Source organism: Caloenas nicobarica, chromosome 33 (assembly GCF_036013445.1).
Source record: "Caloenas nicobarica isolate bCalNic1 chromosome 33, bCalNic1.hap1, whole genome shotgun sequence".
NCBI lineage: Eukaryota > Metazoa > Chordata > Aves > Columbiformes > Columbidae > Caloenas > Caloenas nicobarica.
Window position 1 is genome coordinate 2,608,106 of NC_088277.1, and position 26,907 is coordinate 2,635,012.

The following is a 26,907-nucleotide window of genomic DNA, read 5'->3' on the forward strand; positions in this document are numbered from 1 at the left end:
CCGCTCCGTGCCCCACACCCCGCTCCGTGCCCCACACCCCGCTCCGTGCCCCACACCCCGCTCCGTCTGCACGGCACGGGGCGCGGACCGCACTCACTGCAGTGGGCTTTGTCTCAGCTCGTCCGCGGCACCAGCCCCCCCTCTCCCTGTGTGATCCCCCCACAGGCACTCGGTCCCAGGCTCCTCATGCTCCCCATTGCCCACCATGGAGACCGCCACGATGCCCAGAAAATGAGGGATATGCTGGGGTCCTGCTGTGCCCCCCCCGGGCACCGTTGCAAGGCTGCGAGGTGCCCATTGTGGGGGACGCCAGGGGGACCAGCGCCCATCTAATCCCCAGAGCTATTTGCTCCCACTAATCTGCCTTCCTGTTTTGTCGACAGCTTTGCGGACAACCCAGCGGCCCCTTCGGCAGCACACGCCGCCGTGCGCTACCGGGGCCCTTCTTGTCCCCTGGTGCCCCACTGGGGCCGCCTCATGCCAGGGCCACCCCACAGCCTCAGTCCCCCGGGGTGTGCAGGGCTGGGGCCAGAGCAGGAGCATCCACTGCAGCTGCATTGCAGCCAGTGACGTGGCTCCCCGCCATTTGCCTCGCCCGCCTGCCGCATGGCGGCCCCGGCGTCTCCGCTCCCCTGGGCAATAGGGTTTCTGCCTTCGGCTCTGCGCAGCCACACCGAGCTCCCCTGGCCGCCCGCAGTGTGGGGGTCCCGGCTGGCACTTGGGGGCAGCTCAGCTCTGAGTGACACCAATGCGGCAGCGGCCCCAGCTGGGGAAGAGCTGCTCCCAGCCCTGCTCACCGCAGCCCTGAGGGAGGCTGGTGTTTCTGGCACAGGAGCTGCAGGGTCCTGGGGGGGGGTCCAGGGCATCCCCCCACCACCATGCCATACCCTGCCCCTGCCTGCAGCACCCTGTCCAGTTTGACTCTGCATTCAACTTCCCCTCCATTTTTTATCCCTGACCAGAGCCACGAGCCAGCAGCGATGGAGGGACAGCAGGGCCCGGCTCCCCCCACACCCAGGCAGACTTGGGGGGGGGCTGCTGCTCCACTTCCCCCTCCCGATGACCAGGGCTGCCAGGAGCAGCACAGCCAGGACCAACCCCGTGCCCTGGAGGAGAGAACGGACACTTCAGGACACGCTGTGGATTTAGGGGGGGACAGGACATGGAACCCCACCCTTCCCTGAACACCTGGCAGGACAAAGGGGCCTCTCAGCCCCTGGGGACCAGGCTCTGCAGCCCCAGTGCTCCCACCTGTGATGGGCAGCAGGACATCCCCCCCCCGAGCAAGGCAACCCCTCCCCTGCTGAAGCGCAGCAGGCAGCAGAGACACCCCCCCCGCCCTCAGCCAGGCTTCTGCCAAACCAAGGCATTCAGAGACCCTCAGCTCCCCCCAGGAGCTAAACCACTCCATGGGCTCGCTTGGCTGCTGGTCCTAAGAAAACGTAACACACCCCAGGCCCCACTTCAGAGCCAGGGCACAGCACAGGGGGCACAGCACAGGGGGCACACACGGTAGGGACGCTGCCCAGCAGCAGGATGGTGGGGAAACTAGTTTGGGGAGCACAGGCTGGGGGGTGCTGGGCTCAGCACAAACCCAGGCACATGCTCACAGACCAGGATGGAGACCCTGGGTACACCCAGGGACCCCAGGGCTGTGCCAGGGGCTGCCAGGGACAGTGTCTAGAGGACATTGCAGCACAGAGTAAAGACAACAGAGCCAGGGGGTAAGACAGGAAATGCTTTTTATTCAGACCCACGAGAAAGGACAGGTGGGTACGTAACAGACTTTTCCATTGAAGCACAGACCATTGAACAGGACAGACCGAGGCGCACACACTGCTACAGACCCACAGCAGGGTCTTCAACTAGGTTATGTTCCCTGTAAGAGCAGCACCCTTGTGAGAGTTTAGTATTCCTCCCCTTCCTCCTCTCCTTCCCCTTCCACCGAATCCACCCCCACCTCCTCATAATCCTTCTCCAGAGCAGCCATGTCCTCACGGGCCTCCGAGAACTCCCCCTCCTCCATGCCCTCCCCCACGTACCAGTGCACGAACGCCCGCTTGGCGTACATCAGGTCAAACTTGTGGTCCAGGCGGGCCCAGGCCTCGGCGATGGCCGTGGTGTTGCTCAGCATGCACACAGCGCGCTGCACCTTGGCCAGGTCGCCCCCGGGCACCACCGTGGGCGGCTGGTAGTTGATGCCAACCTTGAAACCAGTGGGACACCAGTCCACAAACTGGATGGTGCGCTTGGTCTTGATGGTGGCGATGGCAGCATTGACATCCTTGGGCACCACGTCCCCGCGGTACAGCAGGCAGCACGCCATGTACTTGCCATGCCGTGGGTCGCACTTCACCATCTGGTTGGCCGGCTCGAAGCAGGCGTTGGTGATCTCGGCCACCGAGAGCTGCTCGTGGTAAGCCTTCTCGGCAGAGATGACAGGGGCGTAGGTGGCCAGCGGGAAGTGGATGCGGGGGTACGGCACCAGGTTGGTCTGGAACTCCGTCAGGTCGACGTTCAGGGCCCCATCGAAGCGCAGGGAGGCCGTGATAGAGGACACTATCTGGCCTATCAGCCTGTTGAGGTTGGTGTAGGTTGGCCTCTCGATGTCCAGGTTGCGGCGGCAGATGTCATAGATGGCCTCGTTGTCCACCATGAAGGCACAGTCGGAGTGCTCCAGGGTGGTGTGGGTGGTGAGGATGGAGTTGTAGGGCTCCACCACGGCCGTGGAGACCTGCGGGGCCGGGTAGATGGAGAACTCCAGCTTGGATTTCTTGCCATAGTCGACAGAGAGGCGCTCCATGAGCAGGGAGGTGAAGCCAGAGCCGGTGCCACCCCCGAAGCTGTGGAACACCAGGAAGCCCTGCAGCCCTGTGCACTGGTCAGCCTGGTGAGGAAAGACAAGGGGGGTGGGGGGGAGGGATGTTTAGTCCAGGCAGCAGAAGTTGCTCCTTCCTCTCTGTGGCCTCATGAGGACATTTCAGGGAATTTCCAGCAGCAGAGGAAGAGCCACCGCAGTAGGTGACAGGGTGGCCCAGATGCCAAGTGTTGGACACTGACCCATGTGAATCCCCCAGGGAAGCCCTTTAGCCACAGCGGTGGGAGAGTGGCCAGACGCACCTCGCAGGGCGGGCAGCTGCCACCAGCTCAGCAGCAGAACAGGGACAGGTTTGGGGATGGGGTTTGGACAACGGTGAGTGAGGCAAAGCCAGGCTCAGCACAGCTGCAGAGCTCTGGAAGAGGCCAGTCAGAGCTGCCACCGCCCACACAGTCACCGGGATGTCTGTCCCCAGCTGCACGCAGCTGGACATGGCTGCAGCAGCAGCCAAGCAGGAACAAAGAGGGAATTGCACAGCTCAGCACCGCCGGCGCCTGGGGGCTGCGGCGCTGTGGAGCGGCTCCAACACCCCAGCGGCGCCATGTCCCACTGCCGGCCAATGGCAGCTGCTGCAGAACAGGATTAACATTAATTAATATATTAAATCTAAACCCAGCCTGGCTAGTCCAGCAGGGAGGGTGAGTCTGAGAAATGAGTCTTTGTCCTCGACTCACCACCCACAAGCCTCCCCCACCCCTACCAGCTTGCGGATGCGGTCGAGGACCAGGTCGATGATCTCCTTGCCGATGGTGTAGTGCCCACGGGCGTAGTTGTTGGCCGCATCCTCCTTGCCCGTGATCAGCTGCTCGGGGTGGAAGAGCTGCCGGTACGTCCCTGTGCGCACCTCGTCTGCGGGGAGAGCCCACCCGTCCTGTTAGCACCCAGTATCCCAGGAACACCGGGCATCCCATACACACCAGACACCCCCTGCCCCTCCCTCCCACGCTCACCGATCACCGTGGGCTCCAGGTCCACGAAGACGGCCCGCGGCACGTGCTTGCCAGCCCCCGTCTCGCTGAAGAAGGTGTTGAAGGAGTCGTCCCCCCCACCGATGGTCTTGTCGCTGGGCATCTGCCCATCGGGCTGGATGCCGTGCTCCAGGCAGTACAGCTCCCAGCAGGCGTTGCCGATCTGCACGCCCGCTTGGCCCACGTGGATGGAGATGCACTCACGCTGCGGGGACAGGACAAGGTGCTGTGTCACCCCCAGGTTCCCTCCTTTGTCCCCGCACCAGCTGCAGCACCCACCAGGGACCCCGTGGGGATGCTGCCCCCAGGACAGGCTGGCACTGAGCTGGAAAGGGCCATTGCCCAGGGCTGGATGTGGCCCAATCCTGCCCAGACGTACCCCATTGTTCTGGGCCACACCCAATGAGGGGGGGGGCCTCCACTCTGGGGGTCCCATCCTGCCCTCGAGGAAGCTGGGACCCTGCCCGTTGTGGGATGGGGAGCTCAGCACTGGGGGCTCATCCTGCCCCAAGGGACTGGAACCACACCCAGGGCAAGATGGAAAGCCCCGAGGGTCCTATCCTGCCCCACTCGCCCTGTTGAGACACAGCAATGCCCAGTGCAGGGAGGGGGCGCAGCACCGGGGCTCCCACTGAACTAGGGTCACACCCAGTAGGGGTCCCCATCCTGCTCTACCTTGTCCTCCAGTGCGGGTGAGGCTGCTCAGCACCAGGGGACCCATCCTGCCCTGCCCCTCCCACTGCGCCCAGACCACACTCCACACCGGCGGACCCATCCTGCCCCGTTAAACCGGGACCACGCCCAGCGCAGGCTGAGGGATCGGCACCGGGGCGGGGGGTGTCTGTCCTGCCCAGTTTAACGGGAGCCACGCCCAGTGCGGGTCCGGCCCGGCACCGGGAAGGGGGGCCCTATCCTGCCCCATCGAACCAAGGCCACGCCCAGTACAGGCTGAGGGCTCAGTACCGGGGACCCATCCTGCCCGGTTTAACGGGAGCCACGCCCAGTACGGGCTCCGGGCTCGGCCCCGGGGACCCGTCCTGCCCGGTTTAACGGCAGCCACACCCATCGCGGGCTGAAGGCTCAGCCCCAGGGACCCATCCTGCTCGGTTTAATGGGCATCGTGCCTGGTGCGGGCTCGGTCCCGGGGGTCCCATCCTGCCTGGTTGAACGGGAACCACGCCCGGTGGCGGTTCGGTGCTCAGCCCCGGTGAACGGAGGGCACCCACCCAACCCAGCTGAACGGGAGCCACGGCGCCGAGCCCCGGGCGACCCCCCTGCCCGGTTTAACGCGAGCCACACCCGGTGCGGGGTCAACGCCGAGGCCAAGGGCCCCATCCCGCTCATCCTGCGCGGGGCGGGGGGCAGGAGGAAACCGGGGACAATAGCAGGAGCGGGGGGAATGGCAATCGGCGACAACGGCAGCAGGGGGGACCCCTCCCCGCGCCCCCCCACTCACCATGGTGGCGGTCGCTCCGGGGCGGTCTCACAGCCCGACGCTGAGGCGGTCGATGTAAGAGGCGCGGCGGAGCGCGGGGCTCGGCGCGGGGCTTTATAGCGCCGGCGGGGCGGGGCCGGGGGCGGCGGCGGCGGCGGCCATTGGTGCGGCCGGGATGAGGTAATGCCCCCCCCGGAGCCACAGACAAAGGCCGGGTGATGCGCGGGGGGGGGCCGGGGGCTGCGGCGGCCACGGAGCGGCCCCGCCGCCGGTTCCTGCCCGCCGCCGTCTGGGCCTCGCCGATGTCCTTGTCCCCAGCCCCGCCGTGCCCCGGGCTCTGTCCGCAGCCATGTCCTTGTCCTCAGCCACGTCCTTGTCCCCAGCCGTGTCCCTGCCGTGTCCTGGCCCCCTTTCTTGGCCAAGCCACTGGCTCTGGCCACGCCCTGGTGCCCATTTTCTGTTGTGCCACTGTCCCCAGGCTGGCTGTGTAGCACTGCCCTTGTTCTCAACCGTGTCCCTGTCCCCATCCCCAGCTGTGCCACCATCCTCCTGTCTGGCCACTGCCCTGGTTCCCAGTTATGCTCCTGTCCCCATCCTCAGCCACACCCTGGTTCCTGTTCCTGACCAGGCTGTTGTCCCCATCCCTGGTCACACTCTGGTCCCCATCCCAGCCACACCCTAATTTCCATCCCTGGCCATGCCCCTGCCCCCACCCCTGGCGACACTGTCCCCATGCCTCGTCATGCCCCAGTGCCCTGGTTCCCAGCCATGCCTTGGCCCCCGTCCCCACGATGGCCCGATGCCTGTCCTGGCCCTTTCCCGGCTCTGCCTCTTTGTCTGTTCAGGCAGCAGAGACCAGCCCTGTGGGGCCCAGCCGGGGGGGACAAAGCACCTTCCCCCACTGCAGCTGGGGACAAACAGGGTCAGGGGGCTGGGGATGGCAGGGGGACACGAGGGACAAAGCCCTGGGGTGGCTCCCAGTGCAGTTTTGGGGGCTGGGGGCCCCATACTGAATGGCAGCTGCTCTGTGGCAACTGGTGGCTGGGACACAGCTGGTACACGGGGACACGCGTGTCCCAGACACCCCTCCATCTGCTGCAGCCCCTGCATGGCCCCCCCAGGCCACCGGCCCTGAGGCTCTGGGGGGTTGCCACTCCTTGGGGGGGTTCTCCCTCTTGTTTGTCCCTGGTTCGGGGTGGGGGTTGTTCCCCCCAAGGTGGGGGGCTCCAGGGGGCTCGTTGCCTGCAGAGGAGTGAGCCCACGCTGCACGCATGGGCAGGGCTGGCCCCAGCTGCCACAGGTGGAGCTGCCAGGATGCCCCCCCCACCCCGCCACTGAGAAATCACATTTTTCTCTGCATTTCTCACATTATGCAGATTTCTGGGCAGCTTCAGGTTCCCACATCCCCACTGCCAGCCCCATGTTCCTGCTACAAGCCCCACACTCTGCCGGCTCGATGCTTTTGGGGTGCTGCTGAAGTGGGTGGGAGCAGAGAGGGGGCTGGGGCTGCAGACAAAGAGGGGCTGGGAACTGGGCATCGCCCACCAGAACAAAGGACTGGGCAGCCCTGGCTGCACCAAGTGGAGGAGAACCGGGAGATTTGGCTCCCGCTGGGCTGGTCCCCATTGCAAAGGGTGTTTTGGGGGACCCTGGGCCCAGAAACAGGGCAGCTCCCCACCCTGACCCCCCAGATGGGTCCGCCCCTGCATGGGAAATGCCTCCTGCCTTTGTCTCCCCACAGCCCTGAGCCCTCAGCACCGGTGTAAGGCCAGGCAGGGTGTCCCCAGAGTGTCCCCAGGGCCTGGGGTTTTGAGGACTCACAACAGCCTCCACCTCCAGGTCCTCTCTCCAGGTTGGGGGGGTCCCTGCCCATCCTGACCCCCGAGCTGTGGGCAAGGGGTGCCCTGCAGGGCAGTGGGTGACTCAGGCCCCCCTGGGCAGTGTAGGGTATAGAGTGAGGGGCCCTGGGTGCTGGGGGTACTGCCCCCCCGGCCCCCTCCCATCTCATTAGGTATGGAAGGCCACTCGTCCCCTCTCGGCTGCTGCCAGGCAACAGGACCTGGTGGTGAGGTTGCTAGGAGACCAGTTGCTAGGAGACAGCCTGGGACCACCCCCCACATTCCCCTTCCCCAACAGCCATCTCGAGGTCTGGCCAGGAGGAGGGGGTGTGGGGAAGCGGGGGTTGGGGTCCCCCTGCTGCCTGGCCCTGCTGTGCTGGGGGGGAGCACCATTCCCAGGCCCCCCCTGGGCCTGACCCCGCTGTGTTGCGGCCAGGGGCGACACACAGACCCCAGGGGCGACACACAGACCCCAGGGGCCCCCAGTGCCCAGCCCCAATGCACCCTGCCATGGGGGTCACCCGCCCCAGGGCCCCCTCGACGTCCAGCCCCAGTGTGTGCCAGTGTGGGGGGCTCTGGCCCAGCTCCCAACCCCCCCTGCCTCCCAGCCCCCCCGGCTCTTCCCGGCCGCCTGTGCTGTGTTGACTGTTGGTAGCAACGCGGCAGCTCCTGGTGACAGTTGCTGCCCCCCCCGCCATGTCTCCTGCCTGGGCACCACCGAGTGGGACAAGCTGTCAGTCCCACTGGGGTCGCCCTCAGCCGTGCAGACCCCCCAGCCCTGCCCATGGCTGCCCCCCCCTGGGCTGGGCATCTCAGCGGGCTCTGAGAGTCAGTGTCCTCGCTCCCCCCAGCAGCACAGCCCAGCGTGGGCTAATTTCCCAGGCACTGGCTCCCTGCCTGCAACTCGGTGAAGTTTCCAGTCTCCCGCAGTTTGGGCTGTTCCTGGGGTCTGTCACTGGTGACCTCACGGCCCATGGCCGGGACACATCCGCCCCCAGGGATCAGGGGGTCCCAGCCTCGGTGGGGGCTGCCGCAGCTCCCAGAGAAGGGATGACGTCCCGGGCACTGGCTGCTGCTATTTTTAACCTGTTTTCCCACTGAACGTGACATGTTAGTGCCCGATCTGTCCGTCTGTCTGTCCCCTGCCACCATCGATGTGACAGGCTCATTGAAACGGAGAGACACGGCTGCTCCAGGCGGGGGCTGCTCCTCGCTGGGGTGTAGGATGAGGCGCTGGTGCAGTGTGGGGGGGGAGCAGCAGACAGACCCTGCAGTTCCCCGGCTGGCTCAGGGCGGGGGAGGCTGGTGGAGGCGGTGACACCTGTCCCTGTCCCTGCCTGACCCCACGGCCCCCCTCAAAGGGCAGGGCAAGGGATCCCTGGCTCCAGATGCTGGGGGCAGTGGGTGAGCCCACCCCCATGGGAAGGAACGGGGGGGTGTCACTGCGTGTCCCTGCAGCCTGGGTGCCCCGTGACCCCCCCCCACACTCCCCTTTCCCTTCTGGCACTGTGGGAGCCACAACAAAAGGGAGGCGGGTGGGACACAGGGAGCAGGACGGGGCGCAGGGGAGGCAGCCGCGGTGGCGCGGGGGGCGGTGGGGAGGGGGCTGCGGCGTCGCTCGGCGCTCCTGGGGCAGCACCGCATTGCGGCAAAGCCTGCAATAAAGGAGCATGGTGGTGGTGGCAGCAGGAGAGACCCTGCTACTGGGGGGGCCTCGGCTCTGCCCAGCCCCCCCTGACCCCCAGCAGGGCCGGGGGGGGGGTTCAGGGAGCTCTAGTGGCATCAGTGGCCGTAGGAGTCGGTGTTGCTGGGACACTGGACACCCCTGCCCCAGGCAGGTGCCAGCAGCAAGGATGTGCCCAGGGAGTGAGGTGACACCCAGGGAATGGAGGGACATGGGGGGTACCCAAGGAGTGGGGGAGAGACTGGGGGTGCCCCGTTGTGCCCAGCGCTGTGCGGTGGGAGGCCGGGTGCGGCACTCAGGCTGGTCCCTGGGGATGTCCTGGTCTCCCCACCCCCAGCCTTGCACAGGGACAGTGTCCCTTTACCGGGAGGGGGGGACACCAAGGGAGTGGCCCCACTGCAGGGGTTCGGTTCAAAGCCCAGCATGGGGATCTCCTGGGCTGCCCCCATCCCCAAACTCATCTCTGGCCCTGGGAACGTGAGCCCGACCCACCCAACCCACGCTCACCCCAGCCCAGGGCAAGGGGGGTCCCAGGGCAGGACCGGGCACTGCTCCCTGGGCTGAGTGTGGGGTGACCCCCCCGCCCCGCCCGTTCTGCCCCACAGGAGCTGCCCCTGTGTGGGGTCCCCTGAGAAGCCCCCCCAGGGGCTGGCACGGAAACACGGGCGGCAGCCGAGGACAGAAGCCGGCGCGGCGGGAGCCCGCGGGGCTTCCCACGGGAACGGGACGGGGACAGCAGAGACCCGCCCCCAGCTGAGCCCCCTAAACCTCATACGCCCCCCAACCCCGCTGCCCCCGATAACCCCCAACCCGCCCGCCCGTCCGACGCCCCCCCCGCCCACCACATTCCACCCTGCTGACGTCACCCTCTCCGACTTTCGAACCGGCCAATCGGAATCGAGGTGGGTCGGCGCGGGGCGTGGCCTCGGGGGTGCTGTGCCCCGCCCCGCGGGAGGCCACGCCCCCAGGGGCTCGGCGGGAGCCGCGGGTCCCGGTGCCGGAGCGGCCGCGGTGGGGCCGGGCCCGGGGGCGTGGGGACACTGTGGGCAGCCGGGGGCCGTGGGACCCCCGTGGGGCTGCAGTCCGGGGGGCGAAGGCTCCTTGTGTGTCCAGGACACCTCGTGGGGCTGCCGAGCATGGGCAGGCCCTGAGTAGGGTGACACGGGGCCATGTGAGCCCCCGGTGTGGGGCCCGGAGCCGCGGGGGGACACGGCACGGCGTGTGGCCTGGGCTCCCGCTCACGTCCCGGACACGTCCCCACAGCCACCCCTGGGGCTGCCAAAGCCAGGAGGGGAACCTGCCCCGAGGGGGTGTGGGGGTGCTGGGGGGCCCTGACTGTCACCCCTGCCCTGGGGACCGTCACCGGGAGCACGAGTGGGAGCGAGTCATGATGGCGGGGGAAGCCCCCTCTCACCCTGGCCCTGAGCACGACCAGCACCAGCTGGGATGGGGAAAACTCTTCCCGGCTCCTGGAACTTGTTCTCACCCCAAACAGAGGCGGTTGCCGGCCATGGGGCTCAACCGGTGTGATGGTGGGGGCTGAGCCCCCCCCGTGTCCCCGCAGCGTGAGTGCATCTCCATCCACGTGGGCCAAGCGGGCGTGCAGATCGGCAACGCCTGCTGGGAGCTGTACTGCCTGGAGCACGGCATCCAGCCCGATGGGCAGATGCCCAGCGACAAGACCATCGGTGGGGGGGACGACTCCTTCAACACCTTCTTCAGCGAGACGGGGGCTGGCAAGCACGTGCCGCGGGCCGTCTTCGTGGACCTGGAGCCCACGGTGATCGGGGAGCGTGGGAGGGAGGGGCACGGGGTGTCTGGTGTGTATGGGAATGTAGCAGAAGATTTGGTGAGGAGGTTAGTTAAATGTAAATATGCTCAAGTGACTTGCGCCTGTCTGTAGAAAAAGCGCATACATCACACTAATTGTTTTACTGACCTTGTGTGCTTGATGAGTAGAACCTCTGTGTTAGATAACATAGGCCTGTGAGAAACTCCAGGCACCTTATCACTATGTCTGAGATTCTTGCTTTGTTGTGAGAAAGAGCAGGAGGCTGTGCCTGCCTGAAGCCTTGAAATACAGGCGAGCTCAGCAGGCCCAGTGATCTTCCAGTAGGGCTGAACTTACCAGCACCTGCGTCCCCGCTTGTGTCACCTCTGCCTGGGAGCTCAGGTGCGACTTCGGAGATCCCCCAGTAGAGAGGTAACTAAAATAAAACTTACTCTTTGCAATGCATTTGTGGCCTCTGGCTCTTCTTGCGACGTGCCTGCGTATGTGTACACAGGTGTTAATGGGATGCCCGGTGTTCCTGGGATACTTACTGGGTGCTAGCGGGACGGGTGGGCTCTCCCCGCAGACGAGGTGCGCACAGGGACGTACCGGCAGCTCTTCCACCCCGAGCAGCTGATCACGGGCAAGGAGGATGCGGCCAACAACTACGCCCGTGGGCACTACACCATTGGCAAGGAGATCATCGACCTGGTCCTCGACCACATCCGCAAGCCAGTGAGCATCCCATGGGGGTCTCACAGTGTGGGTCCATCACTGGGGGGTGGTTGAGGACAAAGGGACAACTGTGTCCCTGGTGGGTGATCAGCAGGTCCTTCTCACCCCATCAGCACTTCAGGACAAAAGGCGGGGCTGCCCCTGGAGGGACCTGCTGCCCCAGGGGTGGGTGACAGGTATGGGCTGTCCCCAGTGCCCACATGGGACACACCTGCCCCAGGGCAGCACAGCCCCATCCCAAGCTGGTGCCAAGCCAGGCCATGGGGAGGAGACCACATGCCCAGGGCAGAGCAGCCACACAGCCCTATTTTGGGTGCTGGTGCAGCACTGGTTTGACTGGTGTGGCTGCCTGAGCTCTTTGAACCTCTGGTTCCCACGCTGGTGCTGGCTGGACCTACCGTGCCACCGGCTCCGCTCGGGGAGCTCCTGAACTTCAAAGTCTGAGCTGGCTGCCCACAGGCTTGCATGGAGGGGGTGGCTTCTGCTGCACCGATCCCGGGGAAGACAAGGGTGCGAAGCCAAGGCTGACCTGCTCGAACACTGCCCCAGGCTGACCAGGGCTGCAGGGCTTCCTGGTGTTCCACAGCGTCGGGGGTGGCACCGGCTCTGGCTTCACCTCCCTGCTCATGGAGCGCCTCTCTGTCGACTACGGCAAGAAATCCAAGCTGGAGTTACAGAATCACAGAATCACAGAATGTTAGGGATTGGAAGGGACCTCAAAAGATCATCCAGTCCAATCCCCCTGCCGGAGCAGGAACACCTAGGTGAGGTTACACAGGAAGGCGTCCAGGCGGGTTTTGAATGTCTCCAGAGAAGAAGACTCCACAACCTCCCTGGGCAGCCTGTTCCAGTGTTCCGTCACCCTCACTGAGAAGAAGTTTCTTCTCAAATTTAAGTGGAACCTCTTGTGTTCCAGCTTGAACCCATTACCCCTTGTCTTACTGTTGGTTGTCACCAAGAAGAGCCTGGCTCCATCCTCGTGACACCCACCCTTTATATATTTATAAACATTGATGAGGTCACCCCTCAGTCTCCTCTTCTCCAAGCTAAAGAGCCCCAGCTCCTCAGCCTTTCCTCATAAGGGAGATGCTCCACTCCCTTCAGCATCTTTGTGGCCCTGCGCTGGACTCTCTCCAGCAGTTCCCTGTCCTTCTGGAACTGAGGGGCCCAGAACTGGACACAATATTCCAGATGAGGTCTCACCAGGGCAGAGTAGAGGGGAAGCAGAACCTCTCTCGACCTACTAACCACCCCGCTTCTAATACACCCCAGGATGCCATTGGCCTTCTTGGCCACAAGGGCCCAGTGCTGGCTCATGGTCACCCTGCTGTCCCCAGGACCCCCAGGTCCCTTTCCCCTACACTGCTCTCTAATAGGTCATTCCCCAACCTATACTGGAACCTGGGGTTGCTCCTGCCCAGATGCAAGACTCTACATTTTCCCTTGTTATATTTCATTAAATTTTTCCCCACCCAACTCTCTAGCCTGTCCAGATCTCGCTGGATGGCAGCACAGCCCTCTGGCGTGTCAGCCACTCCACCCAGCTTGGTGTCATCAGCTGATAGTACACTCAATTCCCTCATCCAAGTCGTTGATGAATATATTGAATAATACTGGTCCCAGTACCGACCCTTGCGGCACTCCACTAGATACAGCCCTCCAACCAGACTCCACCCCATTGACCACGACTCTCTGGCTTCTTTCCTTCAGCCAGTTTGCGGTCCACCTCAATACCCGATCGTCCAGTCCACACTTCTTCAGTTTAGCCATGAGGATGCTGTGGGAGACGGTGTCAAATGCTTTACTGAAGTCAAGGTAGACCACATCCACTGCTCTGCCATCGTCAATCCACCTTGTTATGTCTTCATAAAAGGCTATGAGGTTGGTCAAGCATGACTTCCCCTTGGTGAAGCCATGTTGACTGCCCCTGATGACCCTCTTATCCTTGATATGTCTTAAGATGGCACCAAGGATAAGGTGTTCCATCACTTTCCCAGGGATGGAGATGAGGCTGACCGGTCTATAGTTGCCCGGGTCCTCCTTCTTGCCCTTTTTGAAGACCGGACTGGCATTTGCTTTCCTCCAGTCCTCAGGCACCTCTCCCGTTTCCCAAGACTTGGCAAAGATGATGGAGAGCGGTTCAGCAATGACTTCAGCCAGCTCCCTCAGCATCTGCGGGTTCTCCATCTACCCGGCCCCGCAGGTCTCCACGGCCGTGGTGGAGCCCTACAACTCCATCCTCACCACCCACACCACCCTGGAGCACTCCGACTGTGCCTTCATGGTGGACAACGAGGCCATCTATGACATCTGCCGCCGCAACCTGGACATCGAGAGGCCAACCTACACCAACCTCAACCGCCTCATTAGCCAGATCGTGTCCTCCATCACGGCCTCCCTGCGCTTCGATGGGGCCCTGAACGTCGACCTGACGGAGTTCCAGACCAACCTGGTGCCGTACCCCCGCATCCACTTCCCGCTGGCCACCTACGCCCCTGTCATCTCTGCCGAGAAGGCTTACCACGAGCAGCTCTCGGTGGCCGAGATCACCAACGCCTGCTTCGAGCCGGCCAACCAGATGGTGAAGTGCGACCCACGGCACGGCAAGTACATGGCGTGCTGCCTGCTGTACCGCGGGGACGTGGTGCCCAAGGATGTCAATGCTGCCATCGCCACCATCAAGACCAAGCGCACCATCCAGTTTGTGGACTGGTGTCCCACTGGTTTCAAGGTTGGCATCAACTACCAGCTGCCCACGGTGGTGCCCGGGGGCGACCTGGCCAAGGTGCAGCGCGCTGTGTGCATGCTGAGCAACACCACGGCCATCGCCGAGGCCTGGGCCCGCCTGGACCACAAGTTTGACCTGATGTACGCCAAGCGGGCGTTCGTGCACTGGTACGTGGGGGAGGGCATGGAGGAGGGGGAGTTCTTGGAGGCCCGTGAGGACATGGCTGCTCTGGAGAAGGATTACGAGGAGGTGGGGGTGGATTCGGTGGAAGGGGAGAAATGCTAGTGCCTTGTCTTTTCTGCCAGTTCTACTATGATTCTGTTCATTAAAATTGTTCTTTCCAGTCTTTCTTCATTTATTGTCTGGATGTCCCGAGGGGAGGGGGGGGTCCTGGCTGAGCCGAGCTGGCCTGGGGGCTGCGTGGGACTGGGGTCCCTTAGCCTGGGCTGTGCTGTGAGCTGGCTGTGCTGTGCTGGGCTGCCTGCCCTGGGGAGTGCTTCATGTCCTCCTCCCCACTCCATTGTCCCCAGGGGTCCCTGTCACATGGGGGGATCCCAGGTGGGGTGAGGACCCCTGGGAAGAGCCCCCAGAGCCCTGCACCCGTCCTCATGGTCCATGGGCAGGATCTGGCCCTGGGCATGGCTGATGCAGACGGGCTGTGCCTGCTGTCATGCTGCTCCTGGCATGGAGCTGGTCTCTGTGTGGTTCTCTGCAGAGCTGGGGGGGCTGGGTGGGAGGGGAGACCCCCCAGCCCCTGAGCAGGGGCACTGACCCCTTCCCGTAAGCACTGCCTTCGCTGTCCGGGAAGGGGAGCCTGGGGGGGGCAGAGTTTGTTCTCCAGCACTGCCCCTGCGCATGTCAGCTCCAGCAGAGCCGAGTCATGGCTGTCCCTACAAAATGGGGGGGACAGGCCCCGCTCCCCGGCTGCTGGGATGGGCAGAACCTGCATTGCCTGAGTACCCCGGGCAGGATGGGACCCAGCTGAGGTGGGGGCTCCGCTCGGACCTGCAGCTGGGGTTGAGGATGGGGCTCACTCTGCAGCCCCCAGTCCCACTCTACACCCCAGTGGAGGGGGCAGCACTCCCCCTCTCCCCATGCTACTTGAGGGGTACCCTATAACCCTCAGTACTGCCCTGCACCCCACGGGGTCCCCCAGCTGCTTTCCTGCATCCCCCCGCCATCCCTGGCCCCGGCGCTACCGGGATCCTCTGCCTGCACCCCCGAGGGGGGACCCTACAGCCCCCGGCCCCGAATCCCGAGGGGGTCCCTGGCTGCTCCCGGGCCCTCTCCCCGCCGCCCCCCCGCCGAGGGGACCCCCGCACCCCCGGTCCCCCCGGCCGGGAGACCCCTCCCCTTGCGCCCGCACCCCCAGGTCCCTCCGGTGGGGCGGAGCCGCCACCCGTTATAAACAGCCGCTACGAGCGGCCGCCGCCCTCCCGGTACCACCATGAGCCGCGGCGGCCGCGCCCTCGGGGCGCCACCGCCCGTCACCGCGGCTGCGGGGCGGCTGGCGGCGCGGAGCGCGGAGCGGGAGGAGCTGGCAGCGCTGAACGATCGCTTCGCCGCTTTCCTGGAGCGGGTGCGGGCGCTGGAGCGGCAAAACGGAGCCCTGAGAGCCGCCCTGGGCCGCGCCGCCGCCGCCGCCGCCCCCGGTGCCGCCGGGCTGGTGCAGGGAGAGCTGCGGGGGCTGCGGGAGCGGCTGCAGCGCCTCGGCCGGGACCGCGATCGGCTCCAGGCCGAGCGAAACGGGCTGGCCACGGACCTGGCGGCCCTGCGGCAGCGGTGGGTGCGGGGGGAGGCACCGGCGGGACGGGGGAGCGGGGGATGCTCCGGGGACTGCGCCGGGATGGGGACAGGGGTTGCACCGCGGGCTGTGGGGGTGACAGGGACCGGGAAATGCACCGAATGGGGACATGTGGATGCGGAGTGCACCGTGGGATGCACCGCGATGGGGTCCGGGGAATGCAGCGAGGTGGGGATGTGGAGTGCATCGGGGGACACTGGAGAGATGGGGACCAGGGGATGCACCGGGATGAGGGATTCACTCGGATGGAGGATGCACCGAGGATGTTGCGGTGGGGCCCGGGGAGGGCGCGGCGGGAACTGGGATAGCGGGGTTCTGCGGAAGGGCGGGGCACTGGGAGGAGCGTGGCGGGGTGGGAACACCGGGAGTGGACCGGGATGAGCACCGGGCGGGGGGAGATGGGACCAGGGCAGGGCTGGACCTCCCCGGGGAAGAGTGTGTCCCAGTGAGGGGCCCTGAAGGGCTGCAGAGGGGTCGTGACAGGGCCCGGGTGGGGTCCCCCACGATCTTGGGGTCCTGTGGGAGGGGCTGGTCCTGTCCTCGCTGTGCAGGGACAGGGACACCCCAGGGAGCAGCTCAGGCTCTTGGGAGTTGCAAGGGGGACGTAGCTCAGGCTTGGGGGGCTCCTCTCCCACCTCCTCCATCCCCGTGTGCCTGCAGTGTGTGAGGCAGGGCAAGGAGGCACCAGGTGGGGGGGCTGCACCCTGTCCTCCACCTCCTTGTCACTTCTAATGTCCTCAGGCTGGAGGATGAGACACAGAAGCGGGAGGATGCGGAGAGGAGCCTGGTGCTGTTCCGCAAGGTGAGGAGGCTGGGGGGGCCCATCGCCCCGTGCAGTGTCTGTTACCCTGTGCTCTCCATGCAGCACACCTCGGTGATGTGCGTGTCCTACGCATGGCCCCTGCCCTGGCTGCCCAGCGATGCCCCATGCACCAGGTGCTCCCTGTCCCACACCGCCCATGGGGTGGGTCCTGAGGGGGTCCCATCCCCTCCATGCTGCCCCACAGCTCGGCCCAGCCCAGCCTCTCCCCATAGGACATGGATGATGCCACACTGTCCCGCCTGGAGCTGGAGCGCAAGGTCGAGCTGCTGATAGATGAGATTGGCTTTCTCAAGAAGCTGCACGAAGAGGTGGGGGCCTTGGCAGGGTTGGGGCGGGTCGGGTCCATGTGCCATATCGTGACGGCCTGTGTGCCCGCGCAGGAACTGCAGGACCTGGAGGTGAGCGCCCCGAGCCCGGCGGTGCCGGCAGAGGTGGAGATCTGCAAGCCAGCGCTGACGGCCGCGCTGCGGGAGATCCGCACCCAGTATGAGAGCATCGCTGTGAAGAACCTGCAGGAAGCTGAGGAGTGGTACAAGTCGAAGGTACCCAGGCTGGGGGGGCCGCAGGTGGGCCGGGGCGCCACAGCAGCCCTGACTTCCCTGGCCCCTGCAGTTCGCTGACCTCTCAGACGCAGCCAACCGCAACCACGAGGCGCTGCGGCTGGCCAAGCAGGAGATGAATGAGTCTCGGCGGCAGATCCAGAGCCTGACCTGCGAGGTGGACGGGCTGAAGGGCATGGTGAGAGCCGCTGAGGGAGTCCAGGGGGTCACAGGCCATAGGTCCCACAAGGCCCCTTCTGCCTCCACAGAATGAGGCATTGCAGCGGCAGATGCAGGAGATGGAGAATGAGTTTGGGGAGGAGATTGGGAACTACCAGGATGTGGTGGGGCGTCTGGAGCAGGAGATCCAGCAGATGAAGGAGGAGATGGCACAGCACCTGCGCGAATACCAGGACCTGCTCAATGTCAAGATGGCCCTGGACATCGAGATCGCCACGTACCGCAAGCTGCTGGAGGGCGAGGAGAGCCGGTGAGGCTGCTCTGCCCTGCGCGGGGACTGGGGACATGTGGCCACATGTCCCTGTCACCACTGGGGTGCAGAGTCTGGCTGGGCGAGAAATTCCCCTCCCTTGGATCATCCTGGTCAGTACCAAATTTTTGTGCGAGGAGGCAGCTCTGGGAACTGTCTCTGCGGGCAAACACAAAGTTCCCATGGGAGGTTCTTGCTGCTGAGATAAAGGCAAGGCCAAGGGAGGGTGCGATGGCGGGGGGGCTGCAGCCCCCAGGCACAGCCCAGCATCAGTTACCTGTGACGTGGGTCACTGACCCATTGGGGTGAAAGGGTCAGGGTCACCAGCAGTGCCTGGGAGCCCCAGACCCCTCCTCACCCCCTCTCCCTGCCCCCCAGGATCACCGTCCCTCTGCACTCCACCACCTCCTTCAGCATGAGGAGCTCAGGTGAGGCGGGGCTGGGGGTCCCCTGCTGTGTCTGGGGGTCTTTCCTCCCTCTCTTGGGGCAGACGTTCCAGGAGGGTGCAGGGGGGTTCCTGTGCCCCTGCCCGGGGTGGTTTTGCACCCACCTGCACCCCTGGGGGCAGTGGGGGCTGACAGCATCTCTGTGCCCCAGCACTGGAGCCGCCCCCAGGGGAGAGCCCAGCGCGGAGGATGGTGCTGATCAAAACCATCGAGATGCAGGACAGGCAGGTTAGGGCTGGGGGCAGCATGGGGGGAGTTCCTTGTCTGGGGGGGGCAGCCCTACCGTGGGGCTGATCCCCAATTCTCTCCCCGCAGCGGCTGGTGACGGAGTCGCACAAGGAGTGAGCGGAGCCGAGCAAGTGCTGGGGGGTCCCGCTGCACCGGCCCATCCTGCACTGCCCGGCGCGGCGGGGTCACCGGCCCCGCTGCGCCCTGTGCTGGCTGGGGAGCAGGAGGGGAGCCCCGCTGCCCCCCCGCTGCCAGCGCCACGAGGCTGTGGCACATCCCGGTGCCTTGTCGCCCCTCCTTATTTATTGCTATTTATTTTTATCCCCTATTTATTTTTAACCCCTATTTATTTTTTCCCCGCTGGAACCTCAGGTGTATTTAACGCTTATCAAACACCTCCCGCGCTGTCCCGGGCCCTGGGGGGTCCTGCCCCCGCCATGGAGGTGGCACCGGCGGGTCCGCGGCACTGTCCCTGGCCCGGGGTCCGTGGGGGGGGTGGGAAGGGGCGCGGGCCTCAGGACTGTCTCCCCCCATGTCCCTATCCTGCTTGAGCAGCAAATAAAGGCTGCGGCGAGGCCGGGCCCGAATCGCTCGTGTGGGTCGGAGACGGGGGGCAGTACCGGGGGCCGGGCCGCGGCCTCCAAGGCCCCGGCGCGGAGCGGCGAACGCCGCTATCCCACAATCCCCCTCCTCGCGGCGCTCTATCCTTCCCATCCTCTCTGTGATCAGCTGCTTCACCTCCTCCCAGAGCTGATAGGTTGATATCAGCCTATCGCTGACAGGCCGAGCCCTGCAGCGGCGCTGACCAATCCCAGCCGGGCTCCCTCCGCCGCTGATTGGCTGGGGTTACGCCGTGGGGCGGGCCGTCTGCCACGGCGGTGCCTTATAAACCGGCGGGAGCCCCCTGGCGGTCGTGACGGGCCCGTGAGCGGCCGCATCTCCCTGAACACCCGAGCCCGTCCAGCCGCCCCCCCGGTGACGGGCGCCGCCATCTCCCGCAGGCCTGGGCGGTGAGGGCCCCCTCTGCCCCCTGTAACCGTGTCCCCCGGGAGGGGCGCCCAGCCGCGCCGCCTCTGTCCTGCGCGGGGGGGCTGGGGTGCCTGTCACCCAGACAGGGGCTGGTACGGGGGGACAGGGGCACCCGGGTCCTCTCCCTGGCTCTGCCCCCCCGCTGGTGCTGTCACCTCCAGACCCCCCAGCACCAGGGTGCAGCCATGCCCTGGGGGGTGCCAGGGGATGCGGAGCCCTTCTGGGCCTCTGTCCCCCTGAAAGGCTCACAGGAGTGGGGGCTCCCCCTGCCCTGACTGGGGGGGCCTGCCCCAGGCAAGGATTATGCTGCAGCTCTTTGTGTGGGGACGAAGGTCAGCAGGACCCACAGGTGCCGGTGAAGGCAGCACCAGCTCTTCCCAGCGTCTCCCCAGTCCCTGTCAGTGCTCAGGGGGTGACCCCAGGCCTGGGGGTGACCCCAGGGGCTCCTGCTGCTCCCTGTCCCCAGCTCGGGGGGTGGTACCTCGAGAACAACTGGTCTTACTGGAAAGACTGAGGCAAAGGTGGCATTAAGTACCTCACCTGTCGCTGTTTCCCCACATCCACTAAAGGACAGAGATTCTCCCCAGCCCTGCCAAAGCTGCTGTGTTTCTGGAACCAGTTTTTGTTTCCTTTTCTAGCAGTAGCTCAGCTATAGTGGGGTTTTGGCATTTCTCATTTTCTCCCTGCACAACCTCACAGTGTCTTGACCCTTCTTCCAAAGGGCAGAATCTCGCATTTTTCCCCAAGTTCCAGCCGGAGCTCTCTGAACCTCCTAGTGATTTCCTTGCCACTGGACTGCATTTCCCGCAGACATCTGGGAAGCAGAAATGCTTTTTATTTTTTATTTTTTTAAAAAAGGGAACATAATCCTCCCTGTGTGCTTCCAGCTCCCCACACCACCATGGAAGTGGTGGAGACAAGGACATTTCGGGGGTCACCAGCAGCTCTGGGGGTAGGCCACTCACCCCATGTCCCCTTGTGGGGGTGACACCCATTGCAGGACCCTGTCACAGCTCAGGCACAGCATCAGCAGCATCGGCCTGTCCCGGTGGCGTGGGCAGCCGGAGCTCGACATCGTGGCGGCTGAGGGTGAAGAGACGGCCGGCGGCCACCAGCGCCAGCAGCATGACGGCTGCGCAGAGCCCAAACATGCTCCTGGTGCCCGTCTGGCGGTCGCTGTCGTGGAGAACCAGCAAACCCAGACATGCCAGTAAATTCAGGGGGAGGCGAAACCAGTTCATCACCCCCAAGCGATCCTTTTCTGGCACCACTTTCTGTCGGAGGAAACCCATAGCCGGGAAGTAAAGCCCGCAGGAGAGTTCGATGAGGAGGAAGGCGAGGAAGGACTCAGCGGGGCTCTCCTGGCCAGGGCTGGTGGAGAAGGTGAGCATGAAAAGGGAGAAGAAGACGAGGAGGACAGCGAGGGCGAGGAGGTGCACGGGCTGCAGGTGGTACCGCCGGGACACGGCCAGGCGGTAGAGTGAGGAGCCCAGTGCGCTGGCGGCCATGAAGGCAGAGAAGACAATGCCCAAGGGAGCACCGTGGGGATCCAGGACAGGCGTCCAGAGGAAGATGAAGATGTAGATGACGCTTTCGAACAAAGCCTGGATGGTTCCCAGGAGAAGGACGCGTCGGTCAGAGAGGAGGCACTTCAAACCGTCGCCGCAGTTTTTGGAGAAAGATCGTTTCTTCCCATAGTTTTCATCCCAATTTTTCACAGCAAAGAACCCGGACAGCACCAGAAAGGGGATGGAGACCATGAATGGGGCCACCGGGCCCAACCCCAACCACTCGGCGAAGAAATCGGCCGCTCCCCCGGCCCCCACCGCGATAATGTTGTTCCAAAAAGCCGCTCGGGAAAAGGTGACAGCAATCCACTCGCTGGGGAAATCATAGCGCTCCACATGCTCATGGACATACCACGCCTCAAAGGCAGAGAAGAGCAACGCTGTGGACAACCCCCCTAGAACCCTTCCCACCACCAGCACCAGGTAATCCCGGGAGAGTTTAACCAAACAACAAACCGAGTAGGTCAAGGAGAAAAGGATGCAGGATTTTTTCCGACCTAACTGATCAACTAAAGATGAAGAAACCAACCCAAAGAGGACGTTGGAGGCGAAGCCGCAGACGTAGAGGATGGCAATCTGTCCCTCCAGGAAGCGGTAGTGCTGGTACAGTTTGTAGAGGTACGGTCCCTGCAGCCAGTCGGCGGCCAGCGCCGGCAGGTAGCTGCGGTAGTAGCCGCGCTGGAAGCGGCGGAAAGCCGGGTTGGCGTGGTGGGGGGCGGCGGGAGGCCGGGGGCGGCAGGCAGGCAGCTCCAGAGCCAGGCAGGCGGCCAGCAGGAGGGCGCAGGCGGCGTAGGAGGCGAGGAACATGGTGGCGGGGGGACCCCTGGCATCGCCGGGGGGCTGCGGAGACCCTGGGCAGGGGGCGGGGGGGCGCGGGTCAGGCACTCCCCCTCAGCTCGGCCCTAAACGGCGCCTGTGGCTCCGCCGGCCCCACTGCCCCCCCGCCCGTCACCCTCCCGGCCCAGGCGGCCCCTCCCCACCTGCCGCAGGGCTCCCAGGCGCCCCCGGCCCTGCTCCCCACACGGGCCCCCGGACCCACCTGCCCCTCAGCGGCGGGCGCTCCGGCCCCTCCACGCAGCCACTTCCGCTTCCGCCGGGCGCCGCCATCTTGGCGCGCGTCACGTGACGCGGGCCCGCCTCCTGCCCGCGGGGGCGTTTGGTCTCTCGGTCACTTTTGTGCTCGGCCGGGGAGGGCTGTGGGATGTCTGTGGGGTACAGGTGCCTATAGGGCCCCTCACAGGTGTCTGCAGGGCGCCCGTGGGGCAGCAGTGTCTATGAGGTCCCTTGTGGGGTGTCTGCAGCGTATCTATAGCGTGTCTGTGTAGCAGTAGTGCCTGCAGGGGCCCTCGTGGGTTGTCTGGAGGTGTCTGTGGGGTGTCCGTGGGGTGGCAGCGCCTACTGGGCCTCTCACAGTGGAGCCCGTGGGGTGTCTATGGGTCAGCGGTACCTATAGGGACCTGCATGGGGTGTCTACACGCTGTTTATAGGAACACAAAATAATTGAGCAAAAGACCCTTTAGACCATCGAGTGCTGCCGTTAACCCAATGCTGCCCACTCCACCACTCTGCCCTGTCCGTCAGTGCCACCTCCACACGTCCCATCGATCTCCCCACGGCTGGTGACCCCCCCCACGCCATCCTCTGGGTGGCCCTTTGGGTGAGGGAATTGTCTCCAGTCTCCAGCCTCAACCTCCCCTGGCGCAACTTGAGGCCGTTTCCTCTGGTCCTGGTGCTTGTTCCTGGGGAGCAGAGCCCGACCCCCCCTGGCTCCAAGCTCCTTTCAGGCAGGTCAGAGATCAGAAGGTCTCCCCTCAGCTCCTGTTCTCCAGCTGAACCCCCAGCTCCCTCAGCCGCTCCCATCACCCTTGTGCTCCAGCCCCTCACCAGCTCCGTTCCCTTCTCTCAACTCGCTCCAGCACCTCAAGGCCTTTCTTGGCGTGAGGGGCCCAGAACTGCCCCCAGGATTCGGGTTTGGCCTCCCCAGTACCCAGCACAGTGACGGTCGCTGCCCTGGGCCTGCTGGCCACACCAGCCAGGAGGCTGGTGGCCTCTTGGCCACCTGGGCACACGCTGGCTCATGTTCAGCCACTGTCACCAACACCCCCAGGGCCTTTTCCAGCCGCTCTTCCCCATCCTGTAGTGTTCATGGGGTTGTTGTGACCCAAGTGCAGGACTTGGCCTTGTTAAACCTCAGACAATTGGCCTCAGCCCATCAATCCAGATCCCTCTGTAGATCTTTCCCACCCTCCAGCAGATCAACACCCCCACCTAGCTGGCAAACCGAGGGTACATGGATCCCCTGTCCAGATATTTTGTAGGAAACAATTATTCTGCAAATAGAATAGGCTCAGGCAGGATCACTCAGCAAAGCAATTTTTTTAATAACGATATTGCAACACCGGGTGTTCTACCTAAAGGCAGGCACACCTAATAGGGAAAAAGCCCCTGCTTATATCGCCCCAAAATCCCGGCGCAACGTCCCTCCCCTGCTCCCCATTGGTTGGTACTTCAGGGTTTACAGACCACCCGACGCCTGCCTCAGTTTACATACCATACCCTTCCCTTATCAATCTGTTTAAGATACGGATTCCTGGTACTTTGGCTACCCTTCCCCCTAAATTAACTTGTAAATACAGGTATCAGTATATATTGCGGGAAGAGGCTGTGTTTGACATTAAGGATTCATAGTTGGATGTTTCTCGGTCCTTCCCCCGTGCTGGGGTGAGGCGCCAGGTCCTCGGTTATGTAAAAACAACGGTTCTTCGGTAAACGTTCCTTACATCATTGATACAGATACTAAAGAGAACAGGCACAAATACTGAGCCCTGGGGCAACCCCGTGTCCGGGACGTGACTCCGTTCACCTCAGTTCTTTGGGCCCGGCCACCCCGCCAGGTCTCTACCCAGCTTCGGAGCCGCTCGGCAGCCTTCGGAGCCGCTCGGCAGCCTTCGGAGACACTCGGCAGCCTTCGGAAAGACTCGGCAGCCTTCGGAAAGACTCGGCAGCCTTCGGAAAGACTCGGCAGCCTTCGGAAAGACTCGGCAGCCTTCGGACCCGCCCGGCAGCCTTCGGAGCGGCCCGGCAGCCTTCGGAGCCGCCCGGCAGCCTTCGGAGCCGCCCGGCAGCCTTCGGAGCCGCCCGGCAGCCTTCGGAGCCGCCCGGCAGCCTTCGGAAAGACTCGGCAGCCTTCGGAGCCGCCCGGCGGCCTTCGGAGCCGCTCGCCAGCCTTCGGAGACACTCGGCGGAGATTGGCACCTCCCGGTAGCGTCAGTTTCAGCTCGGCGTCGCTCGTCAGCGTCCGATCGGACTCGGCTCGGCTCGGCTCGGCTCGGCTCGGCTCGGCTCGGCTCGGCCCGCAGCAGTGCCGGGGCCGGGCGGCGATGGCGGCGGGGCGCGGCGGGGCACACGGAGCCTTGCAGCACGGCTCGCTGCAGCGCCTGGCGGCAGCGCAGGGCCCGGCACGGCTCGGCACGGCTCGGCACAGCCTCGCACGGCGCATTCTCTGCTCCGGCACAGCCCGGCCCGGTGCGGCGGTGCCGAGCCGCTGCGCTTGTACGGGATTAGCTGGAGGTGTCACCGGGGCAGCTCCCGGCCCGCCCGGCAGCACGCGAGGGCGAACCCCGGGGGCGGCCGCCCCTGCCCCGGGCGGCGCTCCGTGCCCAACGCTGTCCCCGTGCGGCCCCCCCCGCCACGGCGGCACCCGCGGCCCCGCGTGTCATCCCCGCGCCTGTGCCGAGAGCCCACCCCCATACCCCAGGCACGGTGCAAATGCCCCGACCCCGTGCAAATGCTCCCTCAAGCAATTGCCCCAGCCCCCGTGCAAATGCCCTGCCCATGCCTCAGTTTCCCCAAGTTGCAGGGGCGGCACCCCTATACTCACCGCAGCTGCTGGGCACCTGCCCAGGGGGCTCCCCGCGCGGGGGATGCAGGAGGGTCCGGGGTCCCCCCCTCACTTGATGCTCAGCCGGGGGCGGCGTGGAGGGGGACAACGGGATGGGCAGCACGGGGAGGGGGGACAGCAGGGCGGGGGAGGGGAGCAGCGGGGGGGGAGGCAGCACGGGGATTGTGGGTGACAGGGTGGGGGGTGGCACAGGGGGCAGCAGGGGGGGTGACATTGAGGGTGACAGGGAGCGGGGCAGCAGGGTGGGGGGCAGCAGGGTGGGGGGCAGGGAGGGGGGCAGCAGGGAGGGGGGCAGCAGGGAGGGGGGCAGGGTGGGGGGCAGCAGGGAGGGGGGCAGCAGGGAGTGGGGCAGCAGGGAGGGGGGCAGGGTGGGGGGCAGCAGGGTGGGGGACAGGGAGCGGGGCAGCAGGGAGGGGGGCAGCAGGGAGGGGGGCAGGGTGGGGGGCAGCAGGGGGGGTGACTTTGAGGGTGACAGGGTGGGGAGCAGCAGGGCAGGGAGTGACACTGAGGGTGACACGCTGGGGGGCAGCAGGGGGGGTGACATTGAGGGCGACAAGGTGAGGGGTGACACTGGGGACAACTGGGTGGGGGACAGCAAGGCAGGGGGTGACACTGGGAGCAGCTGGGTGGGCGACAGTGGGGGTAACAGGCGGGGGGACAGGCCAGGGGGGGCCCCCCGCGGCGGCAGGGCCGGGGGCCCGGCCAGCCCAGCCCCATGGCGGTGCCGCCCCCGGCCCCCCCGCCCGCCCGGGGGATTTACGGCCCAGAGCCGCTGAGCGGGGGCGGCGCACGTGGCAGCGCCCATGGGTGCGGGGGCTGGGCCCCCCCGGCTGTGACCGGCACCGGCCGCACGCGGGACACGCCGGGGGGGGGGGGGGGGGGGGCCGCGGGCTCGTGCTGCCCCCTGGCGGGGACCGGGGGCTCTGCGGGGCCCGCGACACGGGGGGACGCAGGGGACAGGGGGACATGAGCGACATAGGAACACGGCGGGGCACATGGGAGACACAAAGAACAGGGGAGATGGGGGGACACAGGGAATATGTAGGACACAGGGGGATGTGAGGGACATAGAAGAGACGAGGGGACATGGGAGAAAGGGACAAAGCAGGGTGGCCTGAACCCGTATGGTGACAGTAGTGGGGGCAGGAGGTGCCCTGGGGGCTTTGGGATACCCTGGGGGTGACGCTGGGCTCTGCCACCTCTTGGGAGCATGTGCATGTATGACATGCAGCTGCTGCGTGCGTGTGCCAGCGTGTCACATGTGTGACCAGCCAGCTGCGTGTGCAAGGGTGACACGTGTGCCACCCTGAGCGTCCAGAATGTGTCACCCAGGACATATTGTGTGTGAAAGAGTGTCACCCAGGACATGCCATGCACATGCAAGCATGTCACCGAGGTCATGTCATGTGTGTGCCAGCGCATCACCCAGGACATGCCATGTATGTGCAAGGGTGTCACCCAGGACATGTCATGCATGTGCAAGCATGTCACTGTGGACAGACCATGTAGACATGTGTCACCCAGAACATGCCATGTACGTGCAAATGTGTCACCGAGGTCATGTCATGTGTTTGCGTGTCACCCAGGTCATGCCATACACGTGTAAACATGTCACCTTGGACACACCGTGTAGGCATGTGTCACCCAGAACATGCCATGCACATGCATGTCACACTGGCTGTGCCATGTGTGTCACCTTGCAGACATAAACCTGTCACCCAGGACCTGCCACGCCCAGGCAGGGCCACGGTCCCAGCCACACGGTGTGTGACCCTGTCACGCGTGTCCCTGTCCCCTCGAGGAGGTGGCGGCGCTGTGTTGCATCGTGTCCTCGCACTTCGGGAAAAAATGATGCCCCGCCCATCCCCCCGTGCCTCAGTTTCCCCAGGGCCCGGGAGCCTCTGGCCTAGGGGGAGGGGGAAGAGGAGGAAGAAGAGGAGGGCAGGGGGAGGCTCCGCTGCCGATGGGGTCACGGAAAATAGTTTGAATGGAAAAATTCTTCCCCCGCTGCTCAATGGCCGCTTTGTTCAGCACGGGGCCTG

General features: G+C 65.0%; 5 protein-coding genes across 5 annotated transcripts; 2 read left to right on the forward strand and 3 right to left on the reverse strand.

Annotated features, from left to right (window-relative positions):
- Nucleotides 1-1,725: 1,725 nt before the first annotated feature.
- On the reverse strand, nucleotides 1,726-5,384 carry TUBA1A (tubulin alpha 1a). The gene is made up of 4 exons (XM_065654500.1): nucleotides 5,303-5,384; nucleotides 3,829-4,051; nucleotides 3,579-3,727; nucleotides 1,726-2,887 (listed from the first exon to the last, which is right to left on the reverse strand). The coding sequence occupies exons 1-4, from the start codon at nucleotides 5,303-5,305 to the stop codon at nucleotides 1,907-1,909; spliced, it is 1,356 nt and encodes a 451-aa protein (XP_065510572.1). The 5' UTR covers nucleotides 5,306-5,384; the 3' UTR covers nucleotides 1,726-1,906.
- Nucleotides 5,385-5,499: 115 nt separating this feature from the next.
- Nucleotides 5,500-14,322, forward strand: LOC136000418 (tubulin alpha-1B chain-like). The gene is made up of 5 exons (XM_065654199.1): nucleotides 5,500-5,585; nucleotides 7,556-7,852; nucleotides 9,409-9,814; nucleotides 10,368-10,593; nucleotides 13,652-14,322. The coding sequence occupies exons 1-5, from the start codon at nucleotides 5,500-5,502 to the stop codon at nucleotides 14,320-14,322; spliced, it is 1,686 nt and encodes a 561-aa protein (XP_065510271.1).
- Nucleotides 14,323-15,484: 1,162 nt separating this feature from the next.
- PRPH (peripherin) lies at nucleotides 15,485-18,892 on the forward strand. The gene is made up of 9 exons (XM_065654501.1): nucleotides 15,485-15,819; nucleotides 16,583-16,643; nucleotides 16,877-16,972; nucleotides 17,045-17,206; nucleotides 17,277-17,402; nucleotides 17,473-17,693; nucleotides 18,072-18,121; nucleotides 18,291-18,367; nucleotides 18,455-18,892. The coding sequence occupies exons 1-9, from the start codon at nucleotides 15,485-15,487 to the stop codon at nucleotides 18,482-18,484; spliced, it is 1,158 nt and encodes a 385-aa protein (XP_065510573.1). The 3' UTR covers nucleotides 18,485-18,892.
- Nucleotides 18,893-20,224: 1,332 nt separating this feature from the next.
- On the reverse strand, nucleotides 20,225-22,093 carry MFSD5 (major facilitator superfamily domain containing 5). Its single transcript, XM_065654498.1, has 2 exons — nucleotides 22,004-22,093; nucleotides 20,225-21,815 (listed from the first exon to the last, which is right to left on the reverse strand). The coding sequence occupies exon 2, from the start codon at nucleotides 21,769-21,771 to the stop codon at nucleotides 20,404-20,406; it is 1,368 nt and encodes a 455-aa protein (XP_065510570.1). The 5' UTR covers nucleotides 21,772-21,815; nucleotides 22,004-22,093; the 3' UTR covers nucleotides 20,225-20,403.
- Nucleotides 22,094-23,330: 1,237 nt separating this feature from the next.
- On the reverse strand, nucleotides 23,331-25,079 carry LOC136000419 (proline-rich protein 36-like). Its single transcript, XM_065654200.1, has 2 exons — nucleotides 24,845-25,079; nucleotides 23,331-24,508 (listed from the first exon to the last, which is right to left on the reverse strand). The coding sequence occupies exons 1-2, from the start codon at nucleotides 25,077-25,079 to the stop codon at nucleotides 23,829-23,831; spliced, it is 915 nt and encodes a 304-aa protein (XP_065510272.1). The 3' UTR covers nucleotides 23,331-23,828.
- Between the last annotated feature and the right edge of the window lie 1,828 nt (nucleotides 25,080-26,907).

Coding starts and splice junctions, on each gene's coding strand:
- TUBA1A (XM_065654500.1), bottom strand. Junction 3,728..3,828: donor CCTGGAGCCCACGGTGATCG/GTGAGCGTGGGA, acceptor CTCTCCCCGCAG/ACGAGGTGCGCACAGGGACG. Junction 2,888..3,578: donor TCGACCGCATCCGCAAGCTG/GTAGGGGTGGGG, acceptor TTTCCTCACCAG/GCTGACCAGTGCACAGGGCT.
- LOC136000418 (XM_065654199.1), top strand. CDS start 5,500: ATGCGCGGGGGGGGGCCGGGGGCTGCGGCGGCCACGGAGCGGCCCCGC. Junction 7,853..9,408: donor ACCACCGAGTGGGACAAGCT/GTCAGTCCCACT, acceptor TCTGCCCCACAG/GAGCTGCCCCTGTGTGGGGT. Junction 10,594..13,651: donor GGAGCCCACGGTGATCGGGG/AGCGTGGGAGGG, acceptor TCGAGAGGCCAA/CCTACACCAACCTCAACCGC.
- PRPH (XM_065654501.1), top strand. CDS start 15,485: ATGAGCCGCGGCGGCCGCGCCCTCGGGGCGCCACCGCCCGTCACCGCG. Junction 16,973..17,044: donor TCAAGAAGCTGCACGAAGAG/GTGGGGGCCTTG, acceptor GTGCCCGCGCAG/GAACTGCAGGACCTGGAGGT. Junction 18,122..18,290: donor CTTCAGCATGAGGAGCTCAG/GTGAGGCGGGGC, acceptor TCTGTGCCCCAG/CACTGGAGCCGCCCCCAGGG.
- MFSD5 (XM_065654498.1), bottom strand. CDS start 21,771: ATGTTCCTCGCCTCCTACGCCGCCTGCGCCCTCCTGCTGGCCGCCTGC.
- LOC136000419 (XM_065654200.1), bottom strand. CDS start 25,079: ATGTCACCCCCCCTGCTGCCCCCTGTGCCACCCCCCACCCTGTCACCC. Junction 24,509..24,844: donor GCAGGTGCCCAGCAGCTGCG/GTGAGTATAGGG, acceptor GTACAAGCGCAG/CGGCTCGGCACCGCCGCACC.